At 33.0% G+C, this 15,800-nt stretch overlaps 2 protein-coding genes across 12 annotated transcripts in view; one reads left to right on the top strand and one right to left on the bottom strand.

Moving 5' to 3' along the window:
- The window catches only part of Dom (domino helicase), a 32,668-nt gene extending 20,985 nt beyond the window's left edge, over positions 1-11,683 (bottom strand). For 4 of the 9 annotated variants that reach the window (XM_083046373.1, XM_083046375.1, XM_083046374.1 and 1 more), the window contains exons 1-12: positions 10,009-10,189; positions 8,161-8,363; positions 6,925-7,729; positions 5,817-5,948; positions 3,922-4,163; positions 3,356-3,682; positions 2,592-2,802; positions 1,740-1,963; positions 1,243-1,380; positions 1,032-1,119; positions 586-782; positions 314-412 (exon numbers count right to left, since the gene is read on the bottom strand). In XM_083046373.1, coding sequence (XP_082902499.1) covers positions 314-412; positions 586-782; positions 1,032-1,119; positions 1,243-1,380; positions 1,740-1,963; positions 2,592-2,802; positions 3,356-3,682; positions 3,922-4,163; positions 5,817-5,948; positions 6,925-7,729; positions 8,161-8,352 — 2,655 coding nt within the window. In that variant the 5' untranslated portion in view covers positions 8,353-8,363; positions 10,009-10,189. Of the gene's footprint in view, positions 1-313; positions 413-585; positions 783-1,031; positions 1,120-1,242; positions 1,381-1,739; positions 1,964-2,591; positions 2,803-3,355; positions 3,683-3,921; positions 4,164-5,816; positions 5,949-6,924; positions 7,730-8,160; positions 8,364-9,488; positions 9,691-10,008; positions 10,192-11,546 lie in introns of those variants that run through there. The other 5 variants (XM_083046368.1, XM_083046371.1, XM_083046369.1 and 2 more) reach the window with 4 other exon arrangements.
- Positions 11,684-11,904: 221 nt separating this feature from the next.
- On the top strand, positions 11,905-14,748 carry Rad51d (Rad51 recombinase D). Of its 3 annotated transcripts, none has more exons than XM_083046382.1 (6): positions 11,905-12,034; positions 12,756-12,941; positions 13,194-13,303; positions 13,437-13,647; positions 13,994-14,170; positions 14,419-14,748. In XM_083046382.1, exons 2-6 carry the CDS (start codon positions 12,798-12,800, stop codon positions 14,740-14,742), a joined length of 966 nt encoding a protein of 321 aa, XP_082902508.1. In that variant the 5' UTR covers positions 11,905-12,034; positions 12,756-12,797; the 3' UTR covers positions 14,743-14,748. The 3 variants fall into 3 exon arrangements, with proteins under 3 accessions (XP_082902508.1, XP_082902506.1, XP_082902507.1); XM_083046380.1 differs by having other exon boundaries at positions 11,971-12,111; XM_083046381.1 differs by lacking the exon at positions 11,905-12,034 and adding an exon at positions 12,142-12,518.
- The last annotated feature ends 1,052 nt before the right edge of the window (positions 14,749-15,800 follow it).

Here is a 15,800-nt window from a genome sequence, read left to right as displayed (position 1 = left end):
GTATAAATTATAAAACTCTTGGAATTAGTTTCACCCTGCTAAAAATTATTGAGATATTAACTATTTTTGTAAACAACTAAAAACAAACATTTCTGAAATAAGTTTTAGAAATATACATAAAAAATAAAATCTTATGTTTTATATAATTTCGAGTAGGCCACATTGTAATAAGCATAATTTTAGTTTTAGACTCCTTATTATTAAGATATCAAATGTTGAACAATGATATAAAATGTAAACCAATTTTTATCTATATTTTTGATAATAAGATTTAACGAAAAAAAAGTAAGAACATAAATTTAAAAAGACTTACACTAGTAGTAAGCAATGTGTTTCCCTTAGGCTGGATACTCTCGGCCAACGCGGCAACGTTATCCATCTCGTTACGAGCGTCCGAATGATCGTCTGCAATCTATAATCAAAAGTAATCACATGTCTTGCGAAAGAACTATAAGAAAACATTAGCATATATATAATAATAATAAAAAATTGATTTAAAAGAAATAACTCACTACAAATCCGCTAATTTGTAGAAGAAAAAATTAAAAATTTATATATATAACAAAAAAATCTTTCATAACTCACTCTGCTATCCGATTGTTTTTCAGATGGATCTTCAAGGAGAGATTGAAGTCCCACATCTGCTTCGGCATCGCTCCGAGTCCAAACCTCTTCCTCTCCATCGCTTTCGCGATCACTCTCTTCACTCTCGTTCTCGCTACTGCTCGTTTGGTCCTCGGTTTCCGGTGCCGCTTCCTTGTCGCTGTTCTCTTTATCCGTACCTAAAGGAAAATAAAAAATAGTATTTGATTATTAAATTCGATTTGTTTTTAAATGCTATATAATTATATAATTTTTAAAATCATCTCAGACAAATGCCTCAATTTACAGCACGGAGGGTAATCGAAATAAATGAAAACCAATATTTCGCACCGTCAGGATTGGTAGTATCATCACTGTGATAATTTATACAAATAAAAAACTATAATGACAAAGCTTTTATACGTATAATGTAGTACAATTATAATTACCTTCGGCCTCCACGTCCACGTCCATCAACATGTCCGACATATTTGCATATTTGGCTGCAAGTTCTTCAATAGACATTTCGTTGTCAGCCTAAATGAAGACGAGCATATTTTTATTCTACATCTAACAATCTGGCAAAAAAAGAATTACAATCGTCCATTTATTTCTTAATATTAGAACAATTAATGATTACAAATCAGAAAAACTGTATACCTTAAGCTCATCGAGTTCCCGTTTGTAATCGATCTCTCCCTCGAGCCTCTCCTCTTCCATAATAGTATCTTCTTCATCCGAGGATTCACCAGATGCTGCGACGAAATCTGCATCCGCATCAGCCGCTTCCTTGCTGTCCTATAATAAAAATTGTAAAATTTCTTTAATCTTTCCTGCAGCAAATTAACAATTAAAAAATTGCTATTTTAATCAATTTTTTTAAAGAGAATTTAATATTTTTATATTAAAATGTTATATTAATAGATCTATCCATTAAAGTAATTTAAAACAATTTTCCAAACTTTCATCTTTTTGAAATAATTTTATAGAAAAGACAAAATTATTATCGCATAGTGTTTCTATATCAGAATACATTGATGTTATTAGTATCAAATAAAAAAGTTTGCAACAATATCTTTTTCCTTTGTATAAAATTAATCTAAAAAAATGGAATATGCACAAATACTTTTTTTACCCATATCCAAATGTAAACATACATTTAGCTCAGCTTCGTTCGTTACGTTTTGCGGCGATGAACTTCTGTTGCAAACCTCCAAATAATCTGGCGGCAAGTCCTTCAGAAGATCCTCCAAAGGTATTTCCGATTCTCTCTTCAATAATTCCACTTCTTCCTTGTGATTAGTCGTTAATTTCATTTCCTCTTCGGCCTTAGCTATAGTCTCCTCATCATCGTCTGAACTCTGGTTTGGCTGAAATTCCTCTGTAAAGTGCAATACATATATTGTACAATCTAAAATAATTTATATAATATAATATTATAAAATCACACAGTAAATTCATAATAAAATTAAACTAAGATTTTAATTTAGTAAATAGTACATATAATTTGAAAGTAAAACAGTTTATACAACACAATTAAAAATAAAACCTATTATATAATTAAAATAATTTACACAATTCATTGTTATGGAATTATTATTATTATAGGAAAAAGATTGAGTTAAAATAATTTATATGCAATTCAGTACACAATTTAATTAAGTTAATTTATGCAACATATAAAATTCAAAAGCTAAACTCCGAAGTGTCTTTTATAAATTATAATAGTAAAAGCCATTAAATTAGGAATTTATACAATATTACTGCACAATTCTATAGAGTAATTATACAATATCATAGTTAAAAAGTTTTATGCTTTAAATTTTACTGTCATAAAATAACTTTATTAACAATAATTGCATTAAAATAAATGTCATTATTGTTATATTAATGTTATTATAGTCAATTATACATAATATTAATGCATTTTATTTATTATATACCATCAATAAAATCAATATAATTAACCAATAAAATTAATTATGCTTTATAATAGAAATTAAACATACCATCGGAATGACATTTTCCTTGTGGAACTGGCGAAGAAATGCGCGAACTATTTATGGAAGCTGGAATACTTTGTGGACCATCGGTCTTGTTGAGACCTTCTGTCAACCATGTGGAATATTTCTCTGTTTGACCCACGATGAAGTTCAAGTGCTGATCCAATGCCTTCTTTCGTTTTTCTTCCAGTCTTGTTTGCTGCTTATATTCCACCAACTGTCAACAAATTGTACAAGAATTTAATAATAATAAAGATATCAATGACAATGTAGAAGCAATGTCTTATATATTTCAATCACAATTTTGCATAATTATTTTTATAGAAATTCTATCTATATTTATCTATATATATCTATATTTATCTAATTTTATTATTGATAACTTTTATCTGCTCAAGTCTAAAAACATATGCGATATATCGTGTTTATACTATCGATTATAGGAATATAATTTAATAATAGATGTCCTGCACTAATTCTTTGGTTGAATTTAAGGAATCACACAACCATACACAATGCGCAGACTTTGCTGTTCCCACAACGAGCGCACGCTTCTGATAACGATACATCGAGAAGGTCGGCTTAATTAGTGTGGGGTAATAGGGAAGAGCAGAATCAAATCGCGTGCGCGATTTATTTTTATACGAGAAAAAGAATATGATAAAATAGTAATAAAATTTAAAATAAATTGAAACAATTTTTTCATGGATTTAAATCGATAAATTATGATAAATTAATTAAATATACATTTTAGCTTTCTTCTAACTCACCTTCTCGACATTCGTCCAAAAAGTTTTAATTTCTTTGGCGACGAAGCTAGCGATTTTCTTCAATCGAAGTTCTTGCGACTTCTCAGCCTTCTGCGCCTGAATCGCCTTCTCCTGAAAGTACTTTTGCACCATACGTGCACATTTCTTTGCCGCAGCCTTCTTCCATTTACGCTCCTGGGCAAAATCGGCAGCCAACCAGACCATCTCTTCTAGCAAATAATCCCAATGGGCTTTGGTTCGAGCCGGTTCCTGCACTTTGGGTAATCGTCGCTCTGACCATAATCCCTCACGTTGCAATTCAGCGATCCTCTGCATCACGTATGCTTCCTGCATTTCCAATAATCATGATCATTAGCATAAAATGTTCAATTTTGAATATAAAAATGATGCATCAAATAACAAAATAATAATTCAAAATAATTAATTTAAAGAATTTAAATAATAATTTAAGTTATTAAAATTTTTACATATTCAATAAGATGTTAATATCTTAATTGATTTATATATGCATTTTATACCGTGAAAAAATGGTATGCAGAATCAATTACTAAGAATATGACAATCACCTGTTTAGCCTTTTCCACAATTTGCTCCTGATTGTTCGTGATATCAGAAGAAGTAATTACGGTAGTAGGTGCAGACAACTTAACGAGCTTAACGACAGGTTGGGGGTTATTGAGCGCGACTGTCGTAGGCGTTTTCGGAGTGACGGTGGTGGTTATCGACGACGATGGCTTTTCCACCACCGGACTCGGTGCGGTGATCATAATCGCCGGCTTCGATGATTCCGCAACCACCGGTGTTCCACCTGTAACACGGTTGAAAAGATTGTTATGATATATATATATGACAAATTTTATATATAGATGTAACATAAATGGAAGAGCTGGCAAATGCGATATATAGCAGCGTATATAACACTGATGAATAGTAATTTAGTTGAAGAAGGGAAAAGTGAGTCATTGGTTTTTAGAAGCAATTAATTTCAACAATCAATGTGCCACTCTTTGCTAAAAATTTCAAGTTACAAGTAGAATAATATGGCGATTAAAAATCTTCTCTAAACACCCGCATTTTTCTATTTATTTACGAAATTATATTGATCTACAAGCTATCTTAATCCACCATTCATCACGTTTTCTCTTTAACATATTTACTCGCGTAAGATATATATTTTCAATGTGATAAATTTTTTTGTATTATCATATTTTCATAACTTTCTAATTTTTGTTTAATTAAATAATGATTGCTAAATATATATTTATAATATAAATGGATATTTATGATAGAAATATCCTATTACATAACTCAGACGTAATGAAACAACGTTTTATATTTCTTTTAGATGAGAATAAATACGTGAGTTTTAAAAATGTAAACTCAATAATTTAATATTTTTATCCAATAACTTTCCCTGCTTTAAGGTAATATTGCTAAATTAAAATAATATCTCTAAATCTCAGTACTAAATTATCCAAAGTATTATACACCTCACGCGTGTAATAGCGATAGTAATAAATTTTTGGCGACATTAAAGAGAGATTCCGCAGGCAAAAAAACGAGATGATATATATCTACAAGGTCAACAATAACTACCAAAGTAAGAAATAAAAACTGTCATGAAACACGCTAATTAAGATAAAATAAACTAATCGCTTCCATTTACATCTGAGAAAATATATGTGTATGTGTGTGATACAGAGACGATAGGGAATAGATGTACATTATTCTTACCAAGCTTAAAACAAAAACATGCGTTTGCGTTTGATAACAATCAGGTCGATCGCCACACAAAGCATTGTTGTAGATTTACATATAACATGTTATTTATTCTTGTCTAACTTATCCTGTATAATTGGCATAAAGTAACATACAGTGAAAAAACATATTGTTATATGTGATTTTGGATACATAAGTGTATTCAGATAAAACTTATAAATTTATTTAGTAGATATTCTGGTAAAGAGATTTTTTTACAAAACAATTATTCTTTTTTATATTTTACTTTTAACTAGCAACATTTCTTTCTATTGAGAGCTAAATATCAAAAGGTTTTATGATAAAAATAATTTAACAATATTAAAGAAAAGCTTCTAACAAAGATATATTAAGTTAATAGAAAAACCATTTGAGATTTTTCACATAAAAGAAGAATCGGTGATTACTTTCTGCCAATTCTTTTATATTGTGTACAATTGACTTATTCAAAGTGTGAATACAAATTTCTACCTTTCATATTTTTAATAGCAGTAGGCGATGTGTCTTTTTTGGCGAATGTCTCCCAATCATCATTCAAACGGTTCAAGAGTATAATACAGAAGTATAACGCAAGAAAATAATCGATTTTCAATGAGAACTCAAGGATATGGAGCAACTAACGGATTGCTCGAAAGCGAAACCAATATATGGAGCGACTTAAAAGACACGAAGAAACAAACGACAGGCGACCTGCGGTAATCACCTATAATGAGCGTAGGTGCTAGAGTAGAAGCGGATGGAGGGTGAACGGTGACTGACGGTGAAGACTGGATTGCCGCTCGGAAGGCAAATACCATGCCATGGCGGCCCCCTTGAGGCCTACCTGCTACTTGTCCTAGTGTGCAAATGATCATTTATTCGGTACACAATAACCGGATTTTTTTTATCCATGGTAATGAATAGTAGCTAAAGTATAACACGAATTAAGGAAACGCTTATTAAATAATTAATGTTTAAAAAATACTTTTTTAAGATAATGATAAAGATATCTTCGAACGGGGGAGGGGAGAAAGACTTGTAATTACATTAAAGACAAAGTCAAATAAGTCTGCAACAATATTCGTCAAATAAACGTCTTAAATTATATATGTTGAGAGAAAGAGCGAAAACTGATCAACAAACGCAAGTTTTTGCTATTAAAGTGCAGGAGATGTGTATGCTGTAATTAGTAACTACAAAACATTCATCAGGATTCGATTCACGATTTGGATCGATTTGTTCATAAGGATTAATGTGTGACATCTAATATGATTTTAATGAAATATAATCCTTCTTCTCTCCACGTGTCTCTACATTATATACTCTTTTAAAAATAGTATTTTATAAAAGTATAATAAATCCATTAATAGTTATTAACTGAAATTTTTTAAATAAAATAATTTTACTAATATCCTCTCTTTTTTAATTGTAAAAAAATGTCTAACATATTAAAATATTTTTCGAAAATTTGTGATATCTAATGAAATAGATAATCTAAACATCTAATAGTTATTATTTGTTTAATATTAGCATTGATCTTAGATTTTTAAAAGCTTTTAAAAAATAAAAGCAATTCTAATTTAACTAAAATTATTAATTAAACTGTCACGATTATTTAAAGGGAAAATTCAGCACCGTCTCAAATAGGGATCCGCCGCAAATAACAAATATATACAAAAGTAAAAGAATGATATCGTGTAACTTAATACACAAACGTAATGCCATTTTCGAAGAATGCATTAAGAATCGAAGAAAATAACGAGTCAATATTGCTCGAAATAAGAGCGAGGAATTAGATTTTCTTGCTGCTTTAATTATTAGACGATATTTACCTTGCTGGCTGAGCTGGGCTAAAGCCGCAGCAGGCAGGGTGGTGGCGAGCGCTATTGGCGTGACGCCGGCGCCGGAGATCTTAACTTCCGCGCTCTGATTCGGGATTTGTACCACCGTGGAACCGGCGGTAACTGTTGCAACGGTGGCGGTGACAGCAGCGGTGGTAGTAGTAATAGCAGTAGCGACGGTGGTGGCGGCAACAGTGGTGATAGCGGCCAACTGCGAGAAATCCGATGATAACGGCGCTGTCAGATCCTCGTCGTCGTCATCCGGATCGAGCGGATGCTGGCGTAAAAAGTGCAAATATTGCGGCGTCGGGGGCCGTTTCAGCCAATTGTGATAGTCCATCATGTTGCCGCCGATGTGCAAAAAGAATAACTCTGACGCATTATCTTTGTACTTCTCGCGTACGATACGCATCCGCCGTATCTTGTGCTCCATTATCCGTCTACAATAATCACTAGCGTCGAGTGCGACCGCCTTTTCTGTTGTCTCCGATAATTTCAATCGTTTTCTCGCCGGCGGCGACGGCGACGGCGATTGCACCCGCGTCTGTGGCGATGACGCCTGCGACGACATCGGTGTCACGAACATGTTGCCCATTGAGGTGCGTACGAGTTTCGGCGACGTCGCTAACACTACCTTGGTGGAGTTCTGTGGCCGCGACACGACCGACGGCGATGTGCCGGCAACACTGACATTCCCAGCCGCGTTACGCGGTGGCGTACCCGCAATGTTGACGATTCTTGTGACGCCGACTTGTTGCGTTCCGCTCGCATTAGTCGTGACGTTATTCGGTATGACCTATGAATAAAAATACGCAAGAATTAATAAATTAATAGTTAATACGATTACAGAGTAATCCATGATTATATTAACAATGCTCTTAATGAATAATAGAAATAATCAAGATTAAAATAATCTTGGATATATAATCATTGCTGAATATAATTATTTACTAATTAAATTAATGATTAGCTATTACAAATATTTTATTAAATAGTAATAATTAATAAATAATGTAGAAATAATACTAATTAACATAATTGTTGATTGTAATTAATTTATTAATTACTAATATATATAATAAAATTAAATAAAAAACATTCTGTATTTCATGAAAAGAAGATGCATTTGTTTTTTTATTTAAACAAATCTAAATTATAAATTATATAAATATATTTTTTTCACGCAACACATTTCAACTTGAGGAATGTGCAAGCATAGAGGCTCACCTGTGTAAGACCAGGAACTTGGCTTGTAATGACAAACTGTTGCCCGCTAGTAGAAAGCACATTGAGGCCTTGAGTAGCGAGAACCTGTTGCAGACTGACAGTCTGTTGAGCTGCACCTCCATTATTTCCGCCATTATTAGTTGCACCCCGATTAAGGGGTGGTAAAATAGGTGCACCTTGCTTATCACTCATTGCACGTTATGCTGAAAAAATAAAATGTTACACTGTACAATCATTCACAGTGACTTGCACCACATAAATATTCATGTCTTATTACGTACAAAGTATAAATATTAAAATATTAATCCTTTGAAAAAACTCTATTTATTTAAATAACATCAATATATATATATATATATATACTTTGTATATACTACAACAGAATTCATTAAAATATATATTATATTTTTAATATATTTTCAATATAAAGATTCTTTCTCGTGCATGTCTTTAAATATCTTTCAATACCATCGATACATAAACTCGCATGAAGCTTTTGTTATACTTGTATAATTTGATATAATTCTTGAAAATTTTCTGCTAAAAATCTTACTAACACATCTATGTTCTTAAAGGATTAATACTATATATAATTGTTTCTGTATTCTTCTTTCTTGAAAAAAAAAGAAAAAAAAAACCTGAAAAATAGAGTTTAAAAAAGTTTAAAATATAGAAGCAAATTTGAGAAAACAAAATTTAGAGATATTCAATGCATGTAATTTTTAAATATAAAATTATTAAATTTTAATAAGAAAACTGCTTGTACATGTATTTATTTAATTTTCTTCTTAATATGAAATGTTTGAATATGTTTTTAAACTATGAAAAATTACATCCAATAAGCTAAAAGATTATTAATTTAAAGAATTAAAACAAGAGTAAAAAAAATAGAAAAATGCTAGCAACAATAATCTGTTAATAACAAATATTTGAAATAATTTAATAAAAAATAGAATTGAATAAAATTTCATTAAATTTTAAACGATATATATCTTCAATCATTAAATGTATACTATCATAGACAAAAATATAATAAAGAAATAGGACATGTGTGCGTGTGTAAAATATTCAGATTACAAAATATACATTGAAAATATACCTAGATAAACATGTATATTAAACAGACAAGCAGTTCCGCAATGTAACAAAAGCTTTGATCTTTAAATAATGCATAGAATACACAAATTCTTATTTGATATCGTAAACTATCTAATAAACAAAAATAAACGGAAATATTCCAAAAGTAAATAAATAAAAAAAATAAAAAAAAAACAGTAACAATGATCTCCAATAAACGAGCTCATTCGTTTGTCGATGGACGGTAGTACCTCGATTGTTCGTAAATGCAAATCGAAGGAAAAAAAGCGGTGAATTTGGAGGAGTTGGGCACGGCCTCGTCGATTCGTTAAACAAAAAAAAAATTAAATAAATAAGAATAGATATTGCGCAGAACGCGACGAATACATACGCGAAAATCGGTGTCGCGCGTGACGACGGGATATCGGGGATCGGCGAGTGTCGGGAGAAGAGGTGTGTCATCGCGGGTGTCGCGAGATCCCAGACCGGCAAACGGGACGATAGTCCGAGATCTGGTGGCTACCCGCGAGCGTCGTGCGTCGAGGAAACGGTGAGCGCTATATCGAGGCGAGGGAGCCGGCGACGGAAACGCGGAGAGCGGAAAACGCAAGTCGGCTCGCGTCGACGAAGGCTGCAGACGCGCGAGGAGGCGACCTCGTCGACGGACGGGGAAGCCGCCCCGACGCGGGACAAGACGGCGCGGCGCGGCGATACAAAGGAAATCTCTCGTCCGCCATGTTGGCGTTGGCTCCGAGATGACCGCGGACTTACCATAATGTAATCACAAATTTCCGCGACGTAGGCGCGCCATCCACGGGAATGATCGTCACGTCCGCGATCCGCGTGGGTCAAATCGCAATTGGGTACCTCACGTAACATACGACGCATGAGATATATCTAATATTTTACGATACATCGTCACACCGCACGCCCAAGGACGCGTACGCACTTCTAAACATGGCGACCGCTGCGAGACAAATTTCAGCCGCGGCGAGAAGCGAGACGTTTCCCCCCAGTCGCGCCAAGATGGCGCCGCGCCGCTCTCCCATTGGTCGGCCGCGATCGCAGCGCGCGACAACGTGGCATCGACGGACGCGCGCGATTGGTCGGCCGGCTCGTACGTTCGAATCCATATATCCCCGAGAAGTTCAGCACCGCTCGAGAGAATTGTTCTTTGTAATTCAACTCTTTGCACTTTTTTTTATTTCTCCTCTCTCCTTCTCGCCGATTTTTTAATGTATTATCAATCTCGTTTTTAATTTATCCAGTTCCCGGAAGTTCACCTACGAGGAATAAATACTCATGGGGCCGTTTCACCATCTCCGATTAACTCAATCGACCGATTAAACATTAAACTATATCTTTGTCTTTCAGCTACGTTCTTAAAAAGAGACAAAGATATAGTTTAATCGGCCGATTGAGTTAATCAGAGATGGTGAAACCGGCCCATATTCGAGCACAATTAAGCTGATTATAAATAAAGCTCGTATCGGATTACGCATATTGAATATTAAAAATTGGAATTTGACTAATCAGAAGAAAGAGCTAAAATCTCTTTCTTTTGATTAGTCAAATTTAATATATTTTAAACTAACTAACTATAATTACATGCTGTATGCTGTGATAGATTTTATAGTAATTTATTAAATCGTGCAAAATGTAAAGTCTAAATAAGCTATAAATAAATTACTAGAAACGTTTGAGATTATGATTAATCAGGATAAACTTTTTGCTTCTCTTAACTGATTAAATTCCAATTTTTCAACCTTTCTATATTCTGTATAATTTTCTCTATAATAAACATATTTCGATGCTCTTTTCGTTGGCACCAAATTCCATTTTTTGCACTCGAAATGAACACGCATGCATTAATTAAGCATCTAATATGAAATATGAATATATACAGATATATTATATATTACAGATACATTATTTTCACTTTTATATAATTTCCTTCTCTCGCAAGAAATGTGAGAAAGAACATATCTTTTTAGCTTCGCTATATATATTATATATGGCTACATATGTATCTTCGAAATAAAATAATACATATTCAAAGATATTGAAGAAAATTGAGAAAAAAAAGAGGATGAGAAAGAGAGAAAAAAATGCTTGAAAATTCAAGTAACAGAATAAATCTCAGCATGGAAGACGATCGATAGAGCCGAACTGCACTCGCCACGTGGCGTAGAGAGAATCTCACGTTCTTTTGCCTTATTCAAATATTATATCCGATTCTTTTAACCACTCTGGCGCCATAAAATACAAGGAAGAAGAATAAGAAATATTATATCTCCTCGCGTACGTACCTGGTGCATCGAGCTCCGGGATCACTCTCTCGTCGGCGGTGTCGCGCGACTCATCGCCGGGGCTTCGGTGCCGACCTGTGTCTCGGGGGCGCCGTTCGATCGTCGAGCGCGCGCACGTGCGTCCTCCCTCGCGAGTGAGCACCGCGTGCCGCTGCCTCCTCGCGGCATCCTCGCGCGCGGTCACCCTCGTCGCCGCGGAAACGATCGTCATTTCGACGAAAACGATCGCGCTCCGGGATCTCTTCCGGGAATTGGAGGTAAAAGTATAGGCAGGAACGTCCAACGGATCTCCCTCTCTCTCGCTGGATCTCTCCCCCTCCGACGAACCTCGTCCACGGCAGAAGTGAAAGTGAACGAGTGCGCGACTTGGATCTCGATCGTCGTCGATGAACACCGGAAGAGCATCCCGGAATTTGCGTCTACGTGGTGCGCGCGTTTTTGAAATGCCGCGCAATAAAATATCGGTGCACCTGGAATTTATTATTAAGGTAGATCCGCATTCCGATATCGCCCGGCAACCAATAGGAACATTTGTTTCCTAGGAAGAAAAATGTCGACGAAAAAAGTTAAGTTACTAGATAAAGTTACTAGATTTTCTGAAAGTCACTAGGTTTCTCTAAAGTCGCTAGATTTACACTAGATTCTAAAGTCACTGGTGACTTTAGGTTTTTCGTTCGAGTGCATCATCTAGATGTTCGTACGTCATGACTGTTGATTTGAATAATTCGGAAAATAACATTTTTATATGTTGATTAATTTAACATTGCTGAGAAAGTTATTAAGTATTTTTTATCTGTTAATCTTACGTTTCATCTTCTCATAGCAGTAGTAAGCAAAGGTTTGAATCGTTTCTTTGTTGTTAAAAATCTGTTATTTTATATGTTGATTAATTTAACATTGCTGAGAAAGTTATTAAGTATTTTTTATCTGTTAATCTTACGTTTCATCTTCTCATAGCAGTAGTAAGCAAAGGTTTGAATCGTTTCTTTGTTGTTAAAAATCTGTTATTTTATAATATATGTAAATTTTTAATCGAACGCTCATACAGTACACTATCGTACAATTGTTGAAACTCTTCTCACACATATATATATATATATATATATATATATATATATATATATATATATATATAACACACAAATTCATTGTAAACTTTTTTAAAAAAGCAAAGTCTCTTCCGAACTTTAATTCTTTTTTATTTCTTAGATATTCAACGTATGTACATGCATACATTCAGAGGATTGAAGAATGACTGAATTGAAGGCGAGCATTCATCCGAGTTTGTCGGAAATGGTGACAGAGAAATTGCGACGAAGAAATGTAATTACAATCGTGGATTTTGTCACGACGGATCCGATTAAACTGGTGACCTTCACTGGTCTATCGCATACGGTATGTATTAGTTAAAATAAAAAGAATAAATGAAAATGTGTGTTGTGAGTATCGCATATGTTTAGATATTAAGAATCAAAATTTGAATGGAACACAATCTAGTTTAAAAATTAGTTTTTTTTATTGGTATTAATCCAATTAATTTTTTTCATTTACTTATAAACAAATAGAATAAACTAAAAAATTAAATTTTGATAGGAAATAGATTCACTCAATATTTACACATTCAGTATAATATTTTAACATTTGCAGGAGATATTGCAAATAAAGAAACACATATTGAAGAATCATGGTGGCACAAAAATGAATGCAATTGAGCTCCTCGAAATAGAACGCAGCTATATTTCGACCAACATAAAATGGTATTTTTAAAACACATTAACTCTTAATCAAAATAATTTCAATAAACACAAATATTTGCATGATGTGTCTAAGATTTCAAATGTTACAATATAGAAGATACAGATATTTAACATCTGATTTTCGTTAGAACAGTTTGGATGAGTTACTGAAAGATGGCCTGTATCCTGGACAGTTGTGCGAGCTATGCGGACCATCAGCTTCTGGAAAGACACAATTATGTTTGACAATAGCTGCTAATGTTGCTGTTCGATCAGACATCATTGTGTGGTACTTGGATACAAAAAGAGATTTTTCCAGACTTCGATACGAAGAGATTCTAAAAGCGAGAAACTGCAGGCAAGAGGTAATAACTTTAAATGTTAATCAAAACATCGACGCGTTAATAAATCGAATTAATGATTAGATCAGATTCTAACTCAAATTTGAATCGGATATAATTAGCTTATACATTAGAAAACCGATTATATGTCAGTACAATTAGAAAAAGAAATAATTTTCTAAGAAAAAAGAATAAGATTATATTTGTGTAGATTGTGAAAGCTTTATATATGATTATGTTTATTGTCTTTAAAATATTTTTATGCATTGATAAATTTCATACCGCATTATACGAATAAAATTTATCAAATCAATTTCTATTAACTTTGATTATTAAATTTTGGAAGCATAAATTTTGTATTTTTTCCCAGGTTATAGAAGACATACTGCAACGTACAAAAGTTTGTTTTATGAATTCGTCTGGTGAATTAATACGAGTTTTGCGCGAATTAATAACTATCTATAAAACGGAGCGGAATAATATGTCGCTCGAAGGAAGAAGATTTAATCTCGTGATTATTGATTCTTTACCAGCAGTTATCTTTAAGGTATTAATAGATAAATCTCTATCGATGATAATTTATAAAATACTTTGATTATATTTTATACACGTATTAATATAATATAATTAGAGAGAGTATCGTATTTAATATTATTAAGAAATAATATTTCTTACCAATTTTTATTATATATAATAATTAATTTATAATTAATTTTACATTAACTAGTATATAAAATTAGGAATTATATAAGCTTTCATTTTTTAACAATCAATTATTTTTTTATTTCTTTCAAGATAACGCGAGAAGCAGATCAGAGTGATCTTGAAACGACTTATGAGCTCGACGATTTGGCCGAGGCGTGTCGATTTCTCACGGCAGAATGTCAGGCAATCGTGATCACGGTGAACTCAGTTACTCAATGGAATTCCTCCGATCAAATAAACCCTTCCACCCTAACACCGGCATTAGGAAGACACTGGGCGAGGGTACCAGTCACGAGATTACTGATAACAAGACAACACGGTGAAACTCGAAGAATTACTGTTTGGAAAGATCTAAGATCAGAGAAATCGTTTTGCAGAGTGACGGTAAGCGATGTCGGGATCGCGCCGGCATAATAAGCCATCTATAAAGTCAATCGTTAAATATTCTGATTTATTGTTATTAAGTATTATATGTCATAAAACTTTGTTTATATTATTACACATTTATTTTGTTATACATTTCTCTTTTTAATCTTAACTTTTAAAGGATTAATAACAGTTAATAATGGAGCTACATTCAATTTTATTTCATCTATTCAATTCTTTTGTCCACTTTGAATATGAATGTTCGTATCAAAGTGGCTAGTGTATAACTTTTTGTTACACAATGAACTTTGATGGTTCTTATGTGCTCCATTTCCTCAATAAAATTGTAGAGCTTCTCACATTCACTTACGATCATATTTATTATAATTTATCAAGATTTATCTCATTTCTGTAATCATAAAAGATACAAAAAAGATTGATTTAGTAAACAAAATAGTATGATTAAAAATACAATTGAATACATACAGTTAAATGAATTGAAAATGAAATGTTTATAAAAAAATTTAATATTTAAAATATGTTTCTTACATGATTTAATTTTTTAGAATGGTTATTAATAAGATGCTTGCAGAGATTTATTATGCAAACATAATTTTCTAAAGATTTGTTAAATCCAATATATTTTCTCGTTTAAACAGCATTAACAGATAAGGCAATGTAATAATAGGTATAAGCAGTTTTCTATTAGTTTTTATTTTTTGCATTTTTGAGTTTTTTGTATGTTCAAATCTATTTTCTCCATAAAAAATAAATATTTCATCGCGGAAAATATAAAAATCATGGACGTAAGAATACCTGGACGGAACGTAAAGTACCCTTTTAGACGCGGGGAGTAGTTCCTGAGGAGTGACAGGTCTACGGTTGCGTCCATTTTAGATGCCTCAGATTTAGCGTCTATTTTCACGTCGCACGACGTTAATCGAGACACACAGATTTGTATAGACATCTGTGTTGAGACATTTATACACATTCACAACGATAACATTCCGTGAAATTATCCGCCGCCGCCATCTTAGATGCCTTATATCCGTGTCAATAGTTTATAGCATGGTCACAAAGTTTATAGTTTATAGCATGAACAGTGT

Source organism: Prenolepis imparis, unplaced genomic scaffold, assembly GCF_030444845.1.
Source record: "Prenolepis imparis isolate NDT839.2.m4 unplaced genomic scaffold, iyPreImpa1.0 SCAF_9, whole genome shotgun sequence".
In the NCBI taxonomy this organism is placed as follows: Eukaryota; Metazoa; Arthropoda; class Insecta; order Hymenoptera; family Formicidae; genus Prenolepis; species Prenolepis imparis.
Note: the sequence above shows the minus strand (reverse complement) of the source record. Positions and strands in the feature narration are given on the sequence as shown.

Bases quoted from the DNA above. Each gene is read 5' to 3' on its own strand.
- Rad51d (XM_083046382.1), top strand. From the start codon at position 12,798: ATGACTGAATTGAAGGCGAGCATTCATCCGAGTTTGTCGGAAATGGTG. The intron at 12,942-13,193 runs GTATGTATTAGT...TAACATTTGCAG, and splicing joins TCACTGGTCTATCGCATACG to GAGATATTGCAAATAAAGAA. The intron at 13,304-13,436 runs GTATTTTTAAAA...TCGTTAGAACAG, and splicing joins ATTTCGACCAACATAAAATG to TTTGGATGAGTTACTGAAAG.